This window comes from Brassica napus, chromosome C7 (genome assembly GCF_020379485.1).
Source record: "Brassica napus cultivar Da-Ae chromosome C7, Da-Ae, whole genome shotgun sequence".
Taxonomy (NCBI): domain Eukaryota; kingdom Viridiplantae; phylum Streptophyta; class Magnoliopsida; order Brassicales; family Brassicaceae; genus Brassica; species Brassica napus.
Window position 1 is genome coordinate 52,342,609 of NC_063450.1, and position 21,581 is coordinate 52,364,189.

General features: G+C 34.8%; 3 protein-coding genes across 3 annotated transcripts; 2 read left to right on the forward strand and 1 right to left on the reverse strand.

The window, feature by feature from the left end:
* Window positions 1–1,300, forward strand: LOC111207666. Its single transcript, XM_022705924.2, has 2 exons — window positions 1–286; window positions 362–1,300. Exons 1-2 carry the CDS (start codon window positions 119–121, stop codon window positions 911–913), a joined length of 720 nt encoding a protein of 239 aa, XP_022561645.2. The 5' UTR covers window positions 1–118; the 3' UTR covers window positions 914–1,300.
* Window positions 1,301–2,952: 1,652 nt separating this feature from the next.
* Window positions 2,953–6,103, forward strand: LOC106407704. The gene is made up of 14 exons (XM_013848577.3): window positions 2,953–3,274; window positions 3,502–3,629; window positions 3,713–3,778; window positions 3,858–3,971; window positions 4,258–4,326; window positions 4,421–4,477; window positions 4,577–4,630; window positions 4,716–4,778; window positions 4,853–4,915; window positions 5,042–5,197; window positions 5,278–5,433; window positions 5,520–5,600; window positions 5,689–5,750; window positions 5,837–6,103. The coding sequence occupies exons 1-14, from the start codon at window positions 3,118–3,120 to the stop codon at window positions 5,916–5,918; spliced, it is 1,308 nt and encodes a 435-aa protein (XP_013704031.2). The 5' UTR covers window positions 2,953–3,117; the 3' UTR covers window positions 5,919–6,103.
* Window positions 6,104–7,809: 1,706 nt separating this feature from the next.
* On the reverse strand, window positions 7,810–9,092 carry LOC111208293 (fasciclin-like arabinogalactan protein 5). Its single transcript, XM_022707309.2, has one exon. The coding sequence runs from the start codon at window positions 8,865–8,867 to the stop codon at window positions 7,986–7,988; it is 882 nt and encodes a 293-aa protein (XP_022563030.1). The 5' UTR covers window positions 8,868–9,092; the 3' UTR covers window positions 7,810–7,985.
* Between the last annotated feature and the right edge of the window lie 12,489 nt (window positions 9,093–21,581).

Consider the following 21,581-nt stretch of genomic DNA (forward strand, 5'->3'; position numbering starts at 1 on the left):
AACTTTTCTTATAAATAGGGTATTTTTCTTCTACAAATCGTCGAACAAGTCATACATAAAAGAGGCGTTATAAAACCTACCAAAAAGATTTCGAGCTTTGATAAGTCTTGAACCAGTAATGGAGTGGAGAGAGTGTTATTTAGATGTGATCTTGGTGCCGCCAGGGCTAATGGTATATGCTGCTTACCATGTTTACTTGTGGTACAAGTTACGTACACAGCCTCTCACCACCATCATCGGTACCAACGCTAGAGCTCGCCGTTTCTGGGTCGCTTCCATCATCAAGGTAATCTTTAAACATGTATACATCTACGTACCCATACACATATATGTAACTATAAATGTATTTTGAATAAACTAGGACAACGAGAAGAAGAACATCTTGGCCGTTCAAACGCTAAGAAACTGCATAATGGGATCAACTTTAATGGCAACAACGTCGATCCTTCTCTGCGCGGGTCTAGCTGCGGTTATAAGCAGCACATACGCAGTGAAGAAGCCTCTAAACGACGCCGTTTACGGAGCTCACGGAGAGTTCATGGTGGCTCTCAAGTATGTCACAATCCTCACCATCTTCCTCTTCTCCTTCTTCTCTCACTCTCTCTCGATCCGGTTCATCAACCAAGTCAACATCCTCATCAACACTCCTTTTCCTCAAGAGGACTTGGATGAGGAGATGATGGTAACGCCGGAGGAGTACGTGGCGGAGTTGCTGGAGAGAGGGTTTGTTTTGAACACGGTGGGGAATAGGTTGTTCTATGCGGCGTTGCCTTTGATGCTTTGGATATTTGGACCGGTGCTTGTGTTCTTGTGCTCGGTCATGATGGTTCCTCTTCTTTATAACCTCGATTTTTTCTTCTTTGGTAAACAAAGGAAAAAAATCGATGGAAAAACTAGTTGTGGAATTGCGTAGTACCGAGTTTGAGTTGGTCGAGCAAGTGATGGTGAATAAGTGATCGATTATTCAATAAAACATGACACAGTTGCAGATTTCGAAGATTAGTTTAGTTTTCGTTTTAAGATCTTTTTGTTCAAGTGAATTTCTAAGTATATATTATGCGTAGAGTAATGTATTAATCATGGTCATATAGTATTTGATTAGGGCTTATGGAGCGTTAGATGATGAAAGAGTATGAGTTACATCATGAGAACTTTAAGATATATAATTGTATTGGAGTATGTTTGTTGTGTCACGTTTTGGTTTGTTGAGATTTGAGCGTTATTATTGGCATTTCCATGTGGGTAACTTTATAATGTATACGCGTATGATTATGTTATATATGTGCGTTACTTTCTGTTATAATTCACGTTACATACGTCTAGCAAGAAAATGTGAAGTGTACATATTGATTCCGTGCATTAGTATCACTCTGAGTTAGTTGTCATGTGTCGGAACCAGTCGTCACGATCGACTCTATATATATCCTCACTATATACAACATTTTTTTTTTTTTGCTAAGAAGACAATATACAACATTTTTTTTTTTTTTACAACATGTTCTGAGATTTATTTTTCTTTTTAAATCAGCTCTTACCGAGTCGTGGAAGCCCATGCATGTTCAGATGAAACTAAAATTGTTTGTTAATGAACTTTTTTTTGTTCTTTTTAAAAAAAAAATTAATTATAAGTTGGATCAGTTCAGTTCAAGAAAAGATGTTTCTCACAACAAAAAATTACAGTTTTAGCAATGGGAAATTATGTGGTCACTAGATACTAAGAGCATGATTATCGGGTGAAACCCATTTTGGGTTTCCAAAATTTTTTTTTTTTTATTTGATTAAATTTTTTTTTTTGTTTTATCTGATTAAAAAAAAAAATTAAAACCGAACCAATCAAAGACCGCAACGTATCGTGGGGTCCGCAAAACAGTGTAACAAACCAGCCGAAACCATTTTTTAATTCGCGATTTCTGGAGCCCGTTTTTATCTATATGGCGGGGTCCACTTCTTAAAAACCGTGTTAGTATACCGCGATAGTAATGCTCTAACGTGGCCAACATAACCAGTCATGGTAACATACTATGGCTAATTAGAAACTAATAAAATAATGTCAATTAATCCACAAAATAGTTAAAAATAAACATTTGGCTGAACGACGTAGCTTATATGTGGCCATCCATGGTCAAAGAGTTGCTTGGTACACACAGAATTACAGTTAAATTTGTCCACGGAGTGGCATGTTTGCCTATTCAAGTATGCGATTGATATGACTCTGTTTGCCTCTAAATTTGTAACCTCAAAAGGTCAAAGATTGAACATTTTCCATGAGAATACAAAAGTTATAACTATAAGTCAAATATCTGATAATTAGATAATTATCATGTATGTTCTGCAAATAGAGTAACAATGACAAAGTGACTAGCATGTTAAGAATCAATAGGGATAATTTGTTATTCAATGTTGATTTATGGCTGAGCATATGCTTGTTTTTTATGTTAAGATCATGTTCAACTGTTGTTCAAAAAAAGATCATGTTCAACTTAGTTTCATATTTGTTTTCGCAATAGTATTTGGAAATAAATCTACTCAAATTTACCTATATTTATTAGGAGAACAAAAAAAAATTATTTATTTTATTTTTTATTAAAATGAATGATATTTTAGAAAAATATATCGAAGTATTATAATTTTTATTTTGAAAAACAGCAAAATATTTTATTTCAAAACTTTTGGTAAGAAGAAAAATATGTTATTCACTGTTGCAACTTTATAGATCTTATATATTTGTTGGTAAGTAGATGAATATATGATTATTTAATTTACTTTGAAAACACTCCAATAATAGTATTTCATAGCCCATAACAATAAAATAAAATAAAATAAAGGTTTAGCCATTTGGATTCTCGCCACGTCATTAATGTAAAAAAAACACAAAGTAGATCTGGTGTACCACGTGTCGGTCACGACATCCCCACGATGTCAACAACACACAAACCTTCTTCCCTCGTCTCTGTCCCTCTTCGCAAGGTGTTGGGTGAAAAATATATTCTACGTCCATTGTCAAAAAAGTATATATAACAGAGAGAGAGATCGTGGAAACGTTTCTCTTTGTTTTGTTGGAGTCTCCGTCCCTTTAATTTGTTGATCGTTCGCGAGGTTTAGTGGTGAATCTTAGACATGGCAGCCGCCAAGCTCGTGGCTTTGTTACTTCTTGCCTTTGTTTTCACCACCACTGTCTTCTCCGATGACGAGCCAGAGACTTTTGACGCCGCAGGATCCGACGGCTCCTCTAAGATCCAGCTGGATCAGCTTAACGCCAAGATCCATGCACTAGGTTAGTTAACGAGTTGCATTCTTCAGACTCTTCCCTCCAATTGAATTATAGCAAGTTTTGATTTTTGTAACTTGAATTAGTATATGCTGATCATGAATTTCTGTTTCAGCTCGTTGATGTGGTGCTATGAGTTTGTGGCATTTGTGAAAATCCAATTATCTAAATCTCGGAGGAGCTTTGTTGAACTGGTTGATGTTAATTTTCTTATGTTTTTGTTTGTTGTGAAGAGTCTCAAATCGATGAGAAAGCTCGCGAGGTTAAGGGCAAAGACGAGTTGGTAGCAGAGAAGGAGAAGCTGCTCAAAGAAAAAGAAGACAAGATTGCTTCCTTGCAGACTGAAGTCTCATCACTACAAGTATGGATCTTTCTATTGTTTTTGAATCATCTTCTCGTTTGACACTTGTGGTAAATGTTTTGAATTTTTTTAACACATTTTAGGGATCATCAGATTCTGCTAAACGGTTGGGGAAGGTTCAAGCACGAGTTGTTGAGTTAGAGAAGCAGGTGAGACTTTTTAAGTTCGTGAAATCAAATCTGTTTATATGGCTATATTTAATTTTGTGATGCTACTTCTGTTATTCAGGTGGAGGTACTCAGGAACTTCTTGGAGCAAAAAAACAAGGAGAAAACTTCCACAGAAGCTCTGACTAAAGAGGCTGAGAAAAAACTAACCGAACTAAACTCGAGCCTAGACAAAGTATGTCTTCTTTCCCTTGTTTCCGAACTAAACTTCCACTGAATGCTTGTTTTACCTTCTTTATTCCAGCTCTAGCTAAGACTTTGTTTAGGCTGAGGTCATGTATCTTCATGATCTAGCCTCCTCATTCATGTTATCTTCTTTCCCTGAAAGCTTCCATTCTCAGCTATACTAGATCACTAAAGGACAGCTATGTGCTTGTATGGATATGTACTTTAGACTGAGCTGGTTGTTTTAATAGTAATATCCTGAAGATGTTTAATTTTTAGTATGTGATGTCTTGCAGCTTGAGAAGACAAATGAAGAGCAGATGAAGAAAATAGGCAAACTTGAACGTGCTATTAAGATAGCTGAGGTATATATAGAGTAGTACTCTCTTACTAGACTTAACTCCCTACGGTTTTGGTTTTTGCCTCACGTTTTGCTTTTGTCCTTAATTTAAATTTCAGGAAGAAATATTGAGGACAAAGCATGAAGCATCCTCAAAAACTAATGAACTCCTGGAGGTAATGGTTTGACACGGTTTTTTCATTGTTTGGGATATTAGTAGAGCCTGGAAGTCAGAATTGAACATAAAAATTTAACATCACTTGTCTTTTGGTCAGGCTCATGGTTCATGGCTTCCCCCTTGGCTTGCCGTTCACTGGATTAGTATTCAGGTAAGGTTTTTGCTTGTCTTTTCTACTCTTTTGTTACATGGCGGTTTTTTCCCTCAATTAACTTGAGCATTTAATGTACTCATAGGCTTATACGGAGACACATTGGGAGGCCCACGCGAAACCTGCTGTGGATACAGTCATTCTAAAGGTGTGCTTCTTTAGATTTGAGTTATAAACAGCATAGGAGCTTCTGACTAATGAAGTTTACTTATTATCTACTAGGTGACGGAAGCAAAGACTCAAGCTGTGAAGTGGGCTGAACCACATGTGAAAAACGCTAAAACTGTAAGCTTCTTATTGGCAATTTATTTTGCAGTAATTTTCTCTGGCATATTAGTTTATTATTGTCACAAGTCTCTAGATTTATGAGTGGCTTTTATGTTCTGTGTGTTTATGATGCACTTCTTGCAGAAATATATTCCAGCCATCAAGGGAACTGTCGCTACACATGTTGAGCCACACGTCCGAACACTATCAATTAAAGCAAAAGAGGCTTACCATGCATCCAAGAGTACTGTTTCTCCTCACATTGTCACGGTTCAAGAAATTGTAGACCCTTATTATCAGGTATAGTGTCTTTATCAGTTTCTATTTTTGAGCTTGTGTGTTTACGATTGTAAACTTATAGCGTGTTTAACCTTTTCCAGGAGGCTAAAAAGTTTAGCAAGCCATACGTTGACCAAGTGGTAACGGCCACGAAACCACATGTTGATAATGTCAAGGTTTCCATGAAACCTTACACAACCAAGGTGATTATCGTTTATACAGAGTTCCTTGAATCGGCCACGACTTATCACAATCAGGTATGAATCAAGTTATTGTCACTTTCTGGATGAATCAATGAGTTTTCTTGATTTTAAAAGCTAAAATTCTCATGTTATCTGCGAAGGTTCAAGCTCATGTTGAACAAAGACTAAAGAGCCATGAGCTCACGGAGGCTTTTGCTACCAATGAGTTTGTTTGGTTTGCGGTATTTGTCTTTTCACTTTCTTCTAGAAAGTATTTTTGATATTTTAATCTGTCTCCTCTCTTAATAACTCAAAATCTTTTCACTTCAGGCTTCTGCGTTGTTGGCGTTACCCATCTTCTTTGCATACAGAGTGCTCTCTTCCCTTTTCTGGTGAGTCTCCTAATTAACTCACTAAATTTTTCATGAATAGTTGATCTAGAAATCATTGTAATATTTCACATTGTTGTTTATTGCAGCACAAACACAAAGAAACTTGTTACACACCCTCATCACCATGGTCGTCGCAAAACCAAAAGGAGTCATCACACTGACAAGTGAATTCATTGTTCCACGCCAAGTGAATTAAAATTCAGTGTTATTAGATAAAACATTTGATAGATATGTAATTTGAAATGAATTGAAATCACTTGTTATTCAATATCCATTTGATTTTGTTAGATTTCAGTAACATTGGATTTTATTGTATTTTATATCTAAATCAAGCTTTAAACAAGTATTATACCTTTCACCTGTTTTAAGGATTTCAAATATCTCTCTCTCTCTCTTTAGCACATGAAAAAGCCATCTTGGTTATTGATGGGCAAAAGACTCGAATCCGAATATGATCTTAAAAAATAGTACTAGATATGAACTGAAACTTGTTGAATATCCGAAAAGGTTTAACACTTTGGTATCTAGAAAACTGAACCCGATCTAAATTGAAATTTTTTGGGTCTCCGAATAAAATATCTTTTGATTCTCAATCCAAATATTTAAACCAACCAATTAAAAATAAACGCAATATTATTATTAATTATATTAGGTGTTCAATTTTATATTTATTATAATAGTATACGTTTAAAATTTATATAAGTATTATATGATAATTTTATTAATTTATCATGAAACTGCTACTGTATACACTATTTAATTAGTCAAAAGTATCCGGAAAACATAAGTATAAGTTATAACATGTAAAATATACTATGGTCGCTAACCACTATCAAATGGATCTGAAAAAAATATCATTTTCTTTTGACATATTTTAATTTTCATATCTTTTTAACATGTTTTATTTACTAAGACTATGAAATGAATTGTAAATTTATTTAAAAATAAAACATACAAAATTATTGAGATTAATCTATAATTATGATATTCCTAAAGAACATAATCTATTATACTTGCTTGCAAAGTTATGAATATATATGATTGAGAATACTAATAAAAGCTTTTAAAAAAGACGGTAGGATATAAAAAATTATCTAGTGGTTTTAGTTTTTGAATGAAAACAATAAAAGTTATACAAAAAAAAAAGAATTAGAAAGTTACAAAAAAATAAACTTTAAGGCTGGCTTTTTGGTTACATTGTTAATCAGAAAGGAAAAAAGATATATTTATATTGGTATTTGTACCTTCTTTCTTTTGTTAGGACTCAATTATGTATTTTAATATGCAAGTGAAACTTAACAAAGTCAGTATTAAAAGTTGTAAGAAACTGGGACCATTTGGTGGTAACAAATGAGCTTCTTTCTCTTTGGAAATCCAGAACGACAAGTAGTCATAACCTGTAGAAGTAAAACACCGAGGCGTCTCGAATTTCTCTTTATTAATGGCTCCTGCTCCCTTCAGACAATCGAACGGTCAAATATCTTTCTTAATCCTTGTTAATCTTTACGGTACATTCAAATTACCTTTTTCCAAGATGAAAGAAAATAAGATTGACTAGAAATCTCCACCGTCCGTTGAAATCAACCAAGAAAAAGAAGAAAAAAAAAGACAAAGAGCGGTAAGAGCACTGGTAAAAAACATGTATATATAAGGGCTTTTCCTCGACAATGAAGCTAAAAGCTTTGGTGTCGTTGATGTTATTGAACTGTATGTTGAGAATCTTGTTTTCCGTGTATCACTTATGTAGGAGATGAAACGTCCATTTGCTCCAATGAAGGCTCTTGCCCTTAGTTTAATCACTAATCAGTTAGGATTATGTATAAGACTTTCTAGAGCAATGTTGGATCTGTTAGGTTCACTTTTGTAAGTGCAGTCTCGTTGTTTTACAATTTACGATTAGCTTGGTTGATCTGTTTTTCTTTGTGCGACAGTGTGAGATTAATTACTCGTATTTGTAAGGGCTCGTTTTAGTCATCTCTCATTGTTTGAAGCAAACAGATGCAGAAGCGTTTTTCGTTGTGACCAGGCATGTTTTTCTAACATTAATGGCATTGGTTAATCTATGTTTTAAACACACTTAGAATTAGAAAAGTTCAACAGGACAAATACCACATTTGCATGATCACAGTCGTCTCTCTTCTTGGTAAAAAAAAAAGCTACAAAATGAATAAATGTTTTTGAATCTCATCTACCATTATTGTCATCAGACCACATGATCTAACTCCAACTTAAAAACTAAGCAAAGCTAACAAAAAATACCATCAAGAGAACAACAACTTCAAAGCTAAAACGTGTCTTGCAAGCAGAAGAGGTCTTCCCAGCCTTATCAGCAGCTTCAATCTTCTCATTATCAGCGCTTGGAGTAGGTGCTGGAGAATCAACCTCTGGTGTCTCTGTTTCGGGTGTAAGTTTTGGTACATTACTATCCGAGGCATTGTCTTCATTACCTGGTCCAGGAGCTGGAGCTGGAGCTGGAGGGGTTGCACCACTCATGGGAGATGGACTTGGAGCCATTGCAGCATTCATAGTAGATGGAGCAGGAGCTGGAGCTAAAGGAACGGGTGGTGGTGGAGGTGGGAGAACGGCTAAGCTGAGTCCAGGAGCCACAATGGGCATGGTAATCTGTATTATAGAAAGGTTAAAAGGGTTGTGATACAACGTGGTAACATACTCAGCGTTTAGTGGTGAGCCCTTTACTCCGGATCCAAAGTAAACTCTTCCTTTGGATTTGGTACAGTTGAGAAAACCATTCATCTCTTCACCCAAACCGGTTGTTTGGTACAAGGTAGTGAGCATGATGCTCTTCTCCTTCATCCCCTTAAGCTTGAGCTCGTCATAGTAATCAAGAATGACATGAGTCATGAGGATGTTCTTGAGCTCAATGGCGGATTTGTTAGTGATAGAGCTGATGTTGTTGTTGTTAACAGCGAGTAAGGTTATGGTTTGGTACTTGCTTATGAGTGTAGTGAGCTTGGTTTTGGTGAAGAGGTCACTCATGGTGCTGAAGTTGGAGTATTTCTCAAACGCATGTGTGATGTTATCGGCTGTAACGGTGGGCGAGAAGAGGAGTAAGAGGGTTAGGGAGAGGAGAGAAAAGGAGGAGACGTTGAGATTCATCTTGTGTGCTATATAGTGAAAAGCTAAACCTCAATGGGTTCACATGTTTGGTATTTATGCTGAAGTGAGGAAGTTGTAGAATGAACTAGTCTTTTTGATGAGCTAAGTCTACTCTCCTATTTTTAGTGTGTAATAAGACTTGGCCGTAGATAAATTTAATTATTTGGAGACTAATTTTGTAGATTATTTAGGGTTTGGCATGTGTGTTTATAGAAGAATGATCAAAAGAATAGATTTGTTTCCATGCTTATGTATTCATTTACTAATTATAACTTGACAAAACCTAAAGTTATATGTACTGAGAAGCCATGCAAAACAATTTGTTACGTCAAATGATATATATTTCGTTTTAAAAACATTTAATCGGTGGATTACGTCAAAGAGGTTGGCAGAGTTTATTCCCCATGTATAATTAGGCACTTAAGCATATTATCATTATCCAAAAACATGGAATATTTTATATTCTTATTTCTTAGTATTCTTACATTAAATAACACGTTTTATTTGTCGAACCTATGTTCTAAGTTAGATGGTCTTTTACACGATACACATAAAATATATATATAAACACGAATATTAAAAAGTTGCTGCTTTGTACCTATTATTCGAATTTGCAACTCGGAGAGAGATCATATTCTCTTTGTTAACCTACGAACACAACATCTCATAATTGAGCGCGTTTGCTGCATTGTGCTACTAAAAATGTAATATTCATTAGCGTAATAGTTTTTCAATACTTTTAAAATTCGGGCAGCTGGGCTTAATTGACCTTTAACTAATCTCAACGTGATGCGTCATGCTAATTAGTTTATATGACGAGCTATAGATCATCATTATTAGTACTAATAACATCATGCTAATTGCTAAACTAGTTTACAGTGCAACTAGTATCATACACTTGAGCTATATGTCATCATTATTAGTGTAAACTTCAACTAGCTAGTATCATTCACATGTAAATGTATAATCCTAAGAAGAAACAAATAATTGGTTTCTTGACATATAAAAACTAAGCATCGGTTGATCCACCAAAGTGATAGCGGTCACTTGGTCCCGGTATGACCCGGTAAGATAGTAAAAACAATTTATACAAATTCTAGTCAATAATTCAGTTGGTATATTTCTGGTACACAAGTGGTAGTGACACCCCAAAATTCCAAGTTCAGTTCACCATATGATCTCTTGGCAGTTTTTGTTTTATATTTTTTACTTTTTTTTCTTCTCATTCTCTTAGAATTTTGGGCATATTATATTTCCTTTATGTTTTATTATGATGATAACAGTACGAACTGATAATAACTATGTTGTGTATTTATTTATTTATAATGTAATATTATTACCCTTGCCATATAAAATAATTTAAGTATTTTGATTTAGTTTTATGGCAACTCTAATTAGTATTTCATGTAAGTTCGAATAAAAATGGCGTAGGAATACATAAATTTCATAAATAACCAAAAATATTTAGTTTTTGAAGCACCAATCCAATTGTAATTGTAAAATTCTCGTCTTATTCCGCGTTAGAGATCTGAATTTGAGATGTTGTAGTTACCTTCGCCGACCAATTAAATTGTAATATTATAGAATTGGAAAAATGATGATATGTGAACCCATAAAATGGCTACACGCCTACGCTAATTGTTATTCTTAAATCACTAATAGTACAAAAAATATTCTAAGATGCCCTAATTAAATATAATTTTAAATTACCAGTAAGGAGAAAATTAGATCATGATATAGAGTGATTCACTAGATTGGAATCAAATTTCATGTAGTCTAATGATATATAATAAAATATAAATACCAATACTAGTAATGTTAGGTATCTAAAATTAGACCGAGATATCATTTTCTTGACAGGATCATTCTAAGCTGCAAGTGACATACCGATCGCTCATTCATTGGCTACTCGAGCATATCTTTCGCAATAAGAATACCACTAAAGCTATTGATCCCTCCCTATAAGATATATATATGTGTGTATGTGTGCTAATTACAGTTAAATTAACTTTTCTTAATTAATTTTGCAAAATCAATTAAGAAAACGTTGAAGATGGCTTGAATGTTCCCAACACCTAATCATTTCTGACGTCTAGAGGTATATAGTAATTAAACACTACATATAAAAGTGTGATGAATATTTTCTGGCTGAATCAAAAGGTTGGGTAGAGTATGTGGACACACGAAGAATGAGAATAATAGTTGGAAAGTGTATATCGGAGGCCTCTAGAAACAACATATAGATAATCACAGAGAATAGTTCCAAAATTTTACTGATATAGTTCTATTTTTAGTTTTGTAGAATTTACCTTTGTGATGTTGACACATCGATCAAGAACAAAGGAGGAGAACAAAGCAAACGATAAACGGATAGAGGCAGTAAATGCATAAGATGCATAAGAATAATCAATATCAGTATAACTTCGGGTGCCTATTTGTATTCATTGAATATCGACCATGGTCAATGAACTTCAGATTTTGGTGGAATGGGTCATCGATATGAGATCCGTGAATCAATACCGGCAAATACACTCGATTGGCTTGCGGTTTAAGTTTGGCTGAGATGGGCTGTAACCTTTTGATATAAAGTCACATAACCGTGAAGATCCCAAAAGTTTTGTAAGCCCAAAAACTAATAATGCGAAGCTTTACATCCGGATACAATCCATCAATATATCACTGTTATGTGGCCAAGGAGAATCAAACTCATGGCATAAGTTTTGCCAATACGTTCTCTTCATTATGTTCTTAATTTTGATCTCTAATATAATGTATCTCAAAGTTTAGGACGTTTTTAATCAATATAGGGCATAAATTAATTACATCGCAAAATCATCACAAATAAATAAGTGTGATGGATATTCCGCCCGCAGAAAAAACTAGTTTGGACCTAATTTAGGTAATAGTTTATCATTAGAATGGTTTGGTAGAATGTTTTAGTCTTGTTTATTAGTACTATCCTAATGATGAAAATACAAACTATTATATTTCTACCTCACGAGCGGTCGCAAAATGATAGCTAGATTACCAAAAAGTAAATTGTCATGCAACATCTTCAATATACTGAAAAAGTGTTTACAAATAAATTACAAATTGCACGAGCAACGTCATGCATGTCGTATAATATAATATATATGGGACCTAAAACGGTAAGTAAAAGGAGGAACAAAAGGACTAAAAACTTTGTGGTTGTGTTGTGTGAGTGCTTAAGAGAATGAGGACTGAGTGAGTTGTTAGAGATAAACTTGAAGATAGCTTGAAACTCAAGTCATATTAATCCTACTTGTATTAGGATTAGGATAAGAGGTTTTACTATTAAGTATAGGAGTTTTAGATCTCAATATAAGAAGATGTTGAGTTGTGACATGAACTTATAAGTGAGAGAGATTATTGTGAGAGCTTAAGTTTTGAGAGATTTTCTTAAGCTAATAAAGAAGTTATTCTATAATATTGTGAGTTAAGCAAACATGTTAGACCATTAATTGGTATCAGAGCAAAATCTGAAATCATATTCAACGAAGATGGGAGACATCACGACCGTATCGACGAGACCAAAAGAAGGGCCATCATCCATAAAGTGTCCGATGCTGACGGCAACAAACTATACAGTTTGGGCAATGCACATGAAGGTCCTTCTCAAGGTTCATAAAGTATGGGAAACCGTTGAAAGTGAGACGATCGAACCCGAGAAGAACGATATGGCCACAACTCTTCTCTTCTAATCCATTCCAGAGGCGCTTATCTTGCAGGTCGGAGAGTTAGATACCGCGAAGCAGGTTTGTGACGCCACTAAATCCCGGCAGCTAGGAGCAGACAGAGTTAGAGAAGCTCGTTTACAGACCTTAATGGCAGAATTCGATCGCTTGAAAATGAAGGAAACTGATACAATCGATGACTTCGTTGGCAAGCTATCTGAGATTTCTTCGAAATCTGCGTCTTTAGGGGAAAACATTGAGGAAACTAAACTAGTCAAGAAATTTCTCAAGAGTCTTCCTAGAAAGAAGTACATACACTTCGTGGCGTCCCTCGAACAAGTACTTGATCTCAAGGTAACAAGCTTTGAAGATATCATTGGTAGATTAAAAGCTTATGAGGAGCGGGTTGGAGAGGATGATGAGGATGGTCATGAAGAACAGAGTAAGCTTATGTATGCGAACTCAGAGAATCGAGAGTACAATGGAGACTTTAGAAACAGAGGACGAGGAGGTCGTTCATATGGAAGAGGACGAGGACGAGGAAGATCTTATCAAGAGTTTGACATATCAAGAATTACGTGTTTTAGGTGTGACAAGAAAGGACACTTCGCGTCCAGTTGCCCCGATAGACTTTTGAAGCTTCAAGAGACATACGAAAACAGACTCAAGGAGATAACAGATGATACACAAGAGGCAGATAGGTTATTGATGCACGAAGTAGTCTACCTCAATGAGAAGAACGTAAACCCCAAGGAATTTGAAGCTAGCTCGGATAGTGACAGAGTTTGGTATCTCGACAATGGGGTGAGTAATCACATGACAGGGAGGTATGAGTACTTTAAGAATATTGATTATTCGGAAACAGGAAAAATGAGATTTGGAGATGACTCAAGAATCGACATCAAAGGCAAAGGCTCCATACTATTTGTAAGTCAAAACGGTTATAAGAAGATCTTGGCTGATGTCTACTACATACCAGAGTTGAAGAGCAATATCATTAGTCTTGGACAGGCTACAGAGGCTGGTTGTGAAGTGAGGATGAAAGAGGAATACCTTTTTCTCCATGACAAGCAAGGGAAACTTATAGTACAAGCAAAGAGGTCGAGAAACAGACTGTACAAAGTTTTGATGAACATCGTGGAAGCTAAGTGCCTTCAGGTGGAGACACAATCCGAAAGTAGTAAATGGCATGCACGGTTGGGTCATATTGGAAAAAATACCATGCGAATGACGATGAAAGAGCAACTAGTAATAGGCTTGCCAAGCCTAAACGTCGACAATGAAACGTGCTATTCGTGTTTACTTGGCAAGCACGGCAGAGCTCCATTCCCTAACTCCACTGTGTATCGAGCAACTCAGCCATTGGAACTCATTCACGGCGACTTGTGTGGACCCATCACACCTCCTACCGCCGGAAAGAATCGATATATATTTGTTCTAATTGACGACTACTCAAGGTATATGTGGTCAATACTTTTGAAAGAGAAGAGTGAAGCTCTAGAAAAATTTAAAGTTTTCAAAACCGCCATTGAAGGAGAAACAAAAGAGTCTATAAAGACTTTTAGATCTGATAGGGGAGGTGAGTTCACATCAAATGAGTTCAGAAGCTTCTGCGAGACGACGGGAATAAACAGACACCTAACTGCTCTATATTCGCCACAACAAAACGGAGTGGTAGAACGACGAAACAGAACGCTGATGAGATGACAAAGAGTATCCTCAAGCACATGAGCGTACCTAACTATCTGTGGGGTGAAGGAGTTAGACACGCCACTTATATCATCAACCGGGTAGGAACAAAAGTTCTCGAGTCTCAGACACCATATGAGGCTCTAAAAGGTCGAAAGCCTAATGTCGAGCATCTCAAAGTGTTTGGATGTATCAGTTATGCCAAGGTGGATACACCACATCTAAGAAAGTTGGACGACAGATCAAGGATACTAGTACATTTAGGAACGAAACCGAGGAGCAAAGCATACAGATTATTCGATCCAATGAACCGGAAGATAGTTGTAAGTAGAAACGTGGTGTTCGACGAGCAAAAGAGTTGGAATTGGAGTGTCTCTACAAGCGAAGCAGCTCTTGCTCAGGGATCATTCAAGCTTTCTTTCGGTGATTTTGGGAACAATGGCATACGAGATGATGAAGGAAACGTAGATGAGAGTGTCAAAGAAGGTAAAGAGGAAGAACAAACTCCTATAACAACATCAGTTGATGACAACGCTCATGAGACAGAATCCGAAACAGAGCAAGAAGCAGAGCCTGTACTACGAAGATCAACTAGGGTCAGTAAGGCTCCAGCCTACTTAGAGGACTATGTATACCTATCTGAAGTCGAAGGAGAACGTCTGTTACTACTGTTGAATGAGGAGTCATTCAACTATGATGAAGCATGTGAAGAAGAGATATGGAGGAACGCTTGCGACGATGAGATACTATCTATAGTGAAGAACAAGACTTGGGAACTGGTAGACCTTCCTCCCGGAGCTAAAGCCATAGGTTTGAAGTGGATTTTCAAGATAAAAAGAAATTCTGATGGAACTATAAACAAACATAAGTCAAGGTTGGTAGCTAAGGGATACATTCAAAGACACGGTGTACACTATGAAGAGGTTTTCTCACCTGTGGCGCGAATAGAAATTGTACGTCTCATCATAGCACTAGCAGCTTCGAGAGGGTGGCAAGTGCATCATCTTGATGTCAAGACAGCCTTCCTGAACGGTGATCTAAAAGAAAATGTTTATGTATGTCAACCGGAGGGATATATAGTCAAAGGAAGTGAAGAGAAAGTTTACAAATTAAAGAGACGTTGTATGGCTTGAAACAAACCCCGAGGGCATGGAACGAGAAACTTAATGAAACCCTCGAGGATCTGAAGTTTGTTAGATGCACAAAGGAAGCATCTATGTATTGTTTGATGATAGATGGAGACGTTTTGCTTGTGGCGGTATATGTTGATGATTTGTTGATCACAAGAGACGAGTTCAAGGGCAATATGTCGAACAAATTCGAGATGAGTGATCTTGGTCTCTTAACCTATTATCTAGGCATTGAAGTCGTTCAACACAATGGTGGAATATCAATCAAGCAAGCGAGCTATGCAAAGTAAGTTCTTGAAGAAACGAGCATGATTGACTGCAATGCAACACAGTATCCTATGGATGCTGGTCTCAAGCTCTCCAAGGCGGATCAGGAAGCAAGCGTGGATGAGAAGGACTACCGCAGGATCATAGGGTGCTTGCGTTACTTACTCGACCGGACTTATCCTATTCCGTTGGAGTATTAAGCAGGTATATGCATGAACCTAAAGCTTCTCATTGGGCGGCTTTAAAACATGTTCTAAGGTATGTGAAAGGCACATTTGCATATGGTCTCAACTTCTCCCGGTCAAGCAAAGCAGGCTGGACGTTAACAGGGTATAGTGACAGTAGTCACAATGTTGACATTGATGATGGAAGACGTACCACAGGCGATATGTTCTACCTAAACGATTGCCCTATCACATGGTGCTCTCAAAAGAAAGAAACAGTTGCTCTATCTTCGTGTGAAGCCGAGTTCATGGCAGCTACTGAGGCGGCAAAACAAGCAATTTGGCTACAGGAATTACTTGCTGAAGTAACTGAAGAACCGTGTGAGAAGGTGGTGGTTAAGATAGATAACAAGTCTGCAATAGCGCTTACAAAGAATCCGGTTTTCCATGGACGGAGTAAGCATATTCATAAACGTTATCATTTCATTCGAGAATGCATAGACAATGGTCTAGTGGACGTGGAGCACATTGCAGGGAGTCTTCAGAAAGCTGACATTCTTACGAAAGCCTTAGGGAGATTGAAATTCAAAGAGATGCGAGAACTGGTTGGAGTTCAAGATTTGAAAGATGGTGACTTCAAGTTTAAAGGGGAGAATGTTAGAGATAAATTTGAAGATAACTTGAAACTCAAGTCATACTAATCCTATTTGTATTAGGATTAGGATAAAAAGTTTTACTATTAAGTTTAGGAGTTTTAAATCTCTATATAAGAAGATGTTGAGTTGTGACATGAACTTATAAGTGAGAGAGATTACTGTGAGAGCTTAAGTTTTGAGAGATTTTCTTAAGCTAATCTTACTCTATTAAAAGGAGAATATAAGCTCCGTTGAGCCTATCCACCTCAGCAAATTAAATCACCCAATGAAATATAATTTTTTTGTCATGTTACTATTCATTGACATGAGTTTTTTGCCTTGTCACTATTTATTGAATCCAATAAAACACTTTATCTTCATTGTTCTTAATTCTTATTGAAGTCTATGAAATTGTCGTTATCCTACATTTAAGAACCTCTATTTTTTTAAACTTAATTCCCTTCGTTGATCCTTGCAAGATGAGAGACGATGACGTTTCAACTTCCGTTGTTTCTCTCTTTATAACTCTTTCGCTGAATCTTAACCAAAGGTATCACTTCTTATAATTTGGAATCCTGCTAAATTTTAGATGTAATATTTAGTTTACAAAACGAAATAAAATAATCATACACTACATTCTCATCTTTATTGTGTTAATCATGTTATTCTTTTTTGGTTTCGTATGATGGAAACCTATTTTACAACACATAATCCATGATACATTTGAGAAACTAAAAATAAAAACTTAAGCCTTTTTCAAAAATCTTACTCTATTAAAAGGGGAATATAAGCTCCATTGATTATATCCACCTCAGCAAATTAAATCACCCAATGAAATATAATTTTTTTGCCATGTCACTATTTATTGAATCCAAAACACTTCATCTTCGTTGTTCTTATTGAAGTCTATGAAATTGTCGTTATCCTACATTTAAGAACCTCCATTTTTTTAAACTTAATTCCCTTCGTTGATCCTTGCAAGATGAGAGACGATGACGTTTCAACTTCCGTTGTTTCTCTCTTTATAACTCTTTCGCTGAATCTTAGCCAAATGTATCACTTCTTATAATTTGGAGTCCTGCTAAATTTTAGATGTAATATTTAGTTTACAAAACGAAATAAAATAACCATACACTACATTCTCATCTTTATTGTGTTAATCATGTTATTCTTTTTTGGTTTCGTATGATGGAAACCTATTTTACAACACATAATCCATGATACATTTGAGAAACTAAAAATAAAAACTTAAGCCTTTTTCAAAAATAAAAAATAAAAATAGAAAACTCTGTACTACAAAATATATGCAGAACATAGTAAAAAACATTCGGTTTAAATGTGTCAGACAAGAATATATTCTAAATTTACACTAAATACAATCTAGAATGCAAAAATATACATACAAAAATGACAAGTTTTACCAAATTATACCATATCATTCGCGTGTAAATGTCAACGTAGTATATAGAATAATATGTTCAAATAATAGAAAAATTGTCAGATCACAATGATTCAAATAACAGACCACTATTTTAAAGGAATAAATAAATATGCAAAGTTATAAATTTTAAAATTACAAGTACCACGTAAAATTGTAGGACAAAACAATTGAGTTCAATAAATAAAATTGAGAATTCGGCCAAAAAAAGCACGAACTTTACACGAATCGCCAAAAAAAAGTTGTACTCGAATCTGGCCAAAAAAATATCGTACTTTTATTGACTCTTTTAGTTTATTAAGCCACTTAAGATTGACTAGCCATTTTAGCACACCGTGAACCCACAGTTAAGACAGTGTTAAATAAACGTTAAATGTTGGCGTTAAGCGAAACGACGTCGTTTTCAAATGAGATGAAGCGACGTCGTTTTACATGATTTGAAAAAAAAAAAAATACACCCCTAGATTTGAACTCAGGTTGATTAGGACAAATGACAAGGTATTTTACCACTGGGCTAGTGGCACTTTCAATTGAGTTACTAACACATTTAATAATATTTGGTACTGATTGAATATAAAAAAATTCTCAAAAAACTTTAAAAGATCTTTAAAATTCCAAAAAATTAAAAAACTAAAAAAACAATTTATAAAATTAATTTTGAAATTAAAATTAAAAATAAAAATTTTTTTTCTTTAAAAATCAAAAATATTCCAAAATTTTCATTTTTTTAAATTCCAAAAAATTTAAAAATTCAAAGAAAATGCAAAAAACTAAAGTTACAATTATCAGCTAAAAATTAAAATCGCACTCATAATGGGTACAATAATTATTTTAAGCATTTTAATTTAATTTTAATATGTGGGTATCTTTTTATGTGTGTATAATTAATTTCAATTTTAGCAATTGTTTAAAAAAAATTGAAAATTTTGGAAGATTTTTGATTTTTTTTTAAAAAAAAATTATTTTTAATTTTAATTTCGAAATTAATTTTATAATTTTTTTTATTTTTTCAATTTTTTGGAATTTTAAAAATCTTTTAAAGTTTTTAGAGAATTTTTTTATATTCAATCAGTACCAAATAAAATTAAATGTGTTTGTAACTCCTTTGAAAGTGCCACTAGCCCAGTGGTAAAATACCTTGCAATTTGTCCCAACCAACCTGAGTTCGAATATAAAGGTCTACTTCTTTTTATTTTCAAATCATGTAAAACGACGTTGTTTCATTTAACGCCAACAATAAACGACATCAAACTTTTCTGTTAAATTTGCTGAAGGCTTGCTAAATTGGCAAGTCAACGAAAACATTGTTAATTAGGCTTTGATTGGTAACCATGCGGAATGGCGGAATGGCATATGAAACGCGATTCCGCAAGTATTTTACCAATCAAGAAAATGTTGCGGAATTGAAAAAGAACGCAAAAACGCAGATTGCGTTTTTGCCGACAAAATTATAAAGAAAAAGTTTATTAAGTGGAAAAGTGAGTTTTAGTAGATTATGGTGGAAAAGTTTACAAAATTAACACTTTTATATTATTCAATTATATGTTAATACTATCTTAAAATTTAAAATACATACTAATAATTTTTTAATGATGAATAGTTATGTTGTAAATACAAATTTATTATAACTTTTATATTATAAAATGTTAATTTATTGTTAAAACATATTGAAAGATAAACTAGATATTTATAATAAAAACTAAAATATTTTTAATACATTTTACTTGTTTTCAGATTTATAATCATTAGTTTAATTATTGCTATTTGTTTTTTTGTTATAAAAATTAAATATCATATAAAATAGTTTAATCAATTTAATATATATTCCACCATTCCACAAATTTTAAAATTTTCCGCCGCTTAATTAATTTTTTGCGCAGCTTAACTATTATTTCTGTGATTCCGCGATTAAGCGATGGTTACCAATCGGAGCCTTAATTCTAAAGTCAATGAAAGTTTTGTGTTTTTTTGGTCAACTCAAAAGTTCATGTTTCTTTTGGCAATTCGTGCAAAGTTCGTGATTTTTTTGGTCGGATTCTCAAATAAAATTACATAAAGTTAAAGAATTTTTAAAAATAGAAGCAAAAAACAAGACAAAATACAAAAATTTTAAAAATAGAATCTAGTAAAGAAGTTATTCTATAATCTTGTGAGTTAAGCAAACACGTTAGACCATTATGAGTGAGTGTGACCTCGCTTCATCTCCCACGAGGGCCTTCGCCTTTCTGTGTACTTTTTGTCCATCTTTTTTTTTTGCTAACTATCTTTTCACAAATCTATAAAAATAAAAATTAATATATAGAATATAGCATTATTATGAATTATTGCAATATACTAGACCCCTCTAGAAACAGAATATGATGATGTTGAAGCTAGTCCTTATCACATTGCATATGTGAGTCAGGACCCAAGGATCTATATAAAGATAGATGATATAACGGAAGGAACAAATCTTTTGATTGCTAAAGAATTACTCCTATCAAGCTCTATACTAATCTATGACCAAATCACTTTAGACCAATATTCCAACGTGAGACATAATAGTGTTAACGGTTTCATACATAACACATGCGCGCGCAAATATATTGTCATCCAAAATGACATAAGAAAATATAATATATATTGAATTACTGATTTACTTCCCATCTTTACTTCGATGTGAAAGATATATTGTTTTTTTTTTAAGTATGTGAAAGATATGTTAATACAAGTAAGCATATAAAAGAGAGGGGAAAGGCATAGATCGAGGAACAAGGTAGAAGAATTTGGCAAGACATGAACTTAATTCATTGTCTCGACCAAAACCCGACCAAAAGGAGAGAGTAAGGACCATTAAGTGTTGAAAATCCACTTGACATTATGTTGTTGTCTACAGAACAAACATAGAACTTTAGGAGCGTTACTTAACAAGAAAAAAAAAGAATAATATAAACTTAAATCTTAACATAAAAATTTAAGGATAACTTTTTCAATAATTATTTATTAAAAAAAAACTGAACACATTGACATTGTTTTCAAATTTAGCCTTTTAGGTATGATACACGTATCAAAATTTTAACTAAGACCATCCTCAAAAATGAAGTATTTATTAATTGTTTGTATGTCTCACATCATTAATATAATTTATCTTTGCATATATTACTTATAACACTATTTTCCACAAATTGCAATTCTCCTTTTAAAGGCAGCATTCATTTCACTTTAATTTATCTATAACGCCCGATTCGTCCACGGCTAATGGGCCACCCACGCCCGCTCTCTCGGCCCGTGGGCCCCATCCCATCCGACGGTCGGTCCGTTAATTTCTGAAGGCTCGAAATCATTGTTTTCTGACCCTGCAATCACCACCCGACCTTTTTCCATGCTTTGGCCTCACTCGCACGCTATCGCGAATCACTTCCCGATAGGTCACTCATCCTTCCACTACTCCAGCTCAAGCACGCTTAACTCTAGAGTTCTTTCAGGTTGTGCTCCGGAAAAGGTAAGTCAACTTTGGTGACATAGGTAGTCAAATCAATTCTCTTAAGCCTTTTCACATATCACAACTCGGGATGTTGCAATTCACTCCCTCTCAAAGAACGCAACGTCCTCGTTGCGCTCCACGACAGGTCTCAAGACGCCTCTCAGGTCAGAACTGAGATGGCTAACCAGCTCTGATACCACTTATAACGCCCGACCCGTCCACGGCTAATGGGC

Excerpts from the sequence above, each read along its gene's own strand:
- LOC111207666 (XM_022705924.2), top strand. The coding sequence starts at position 119 with ATGGAGTGGAGAGAGTGTTATTTAGATGTGATCTTGGTGCCGCCAGGG. Across the intron at positions 287-361 it reads GGGTCGCTTCCATCATCAAG|GACAACGAGAAGAAGAACAT; the intron begins GTAATCTTTAAA and ends TGAATAAACTAG.
- LOC106407704 (XM_013848577.3), top strand. The coding sequence starts at position 3,118 with ATGGCAGCCGCCAAGCTCGTGGCTTTGTTACTTCTTGCCTTTGTTTTC. Across the intron at positions 3,630-3,712 it reads CTGAAGTCTCATCACTACAA|GGATCATCAGATTCTGCTAA; the intron begins GTATGGATCTTT and ends AACACATTTTAG. Across the intron at positions 5,434-5,519 it reads CCACGACTTATCACAATCAG|GTTCAAGCTCATGTTGAACA; the intron begins GTATGAATCAAG and ends TTATCTGCGAAG.
- LOC111208293 (XM_022707309.2), bottom strand. The coding sequence starts at position 8,867 with ATGAATCTCAACGTCTCCTCCTTTTCTCTCCTCTCCCTAACCCTCTTA.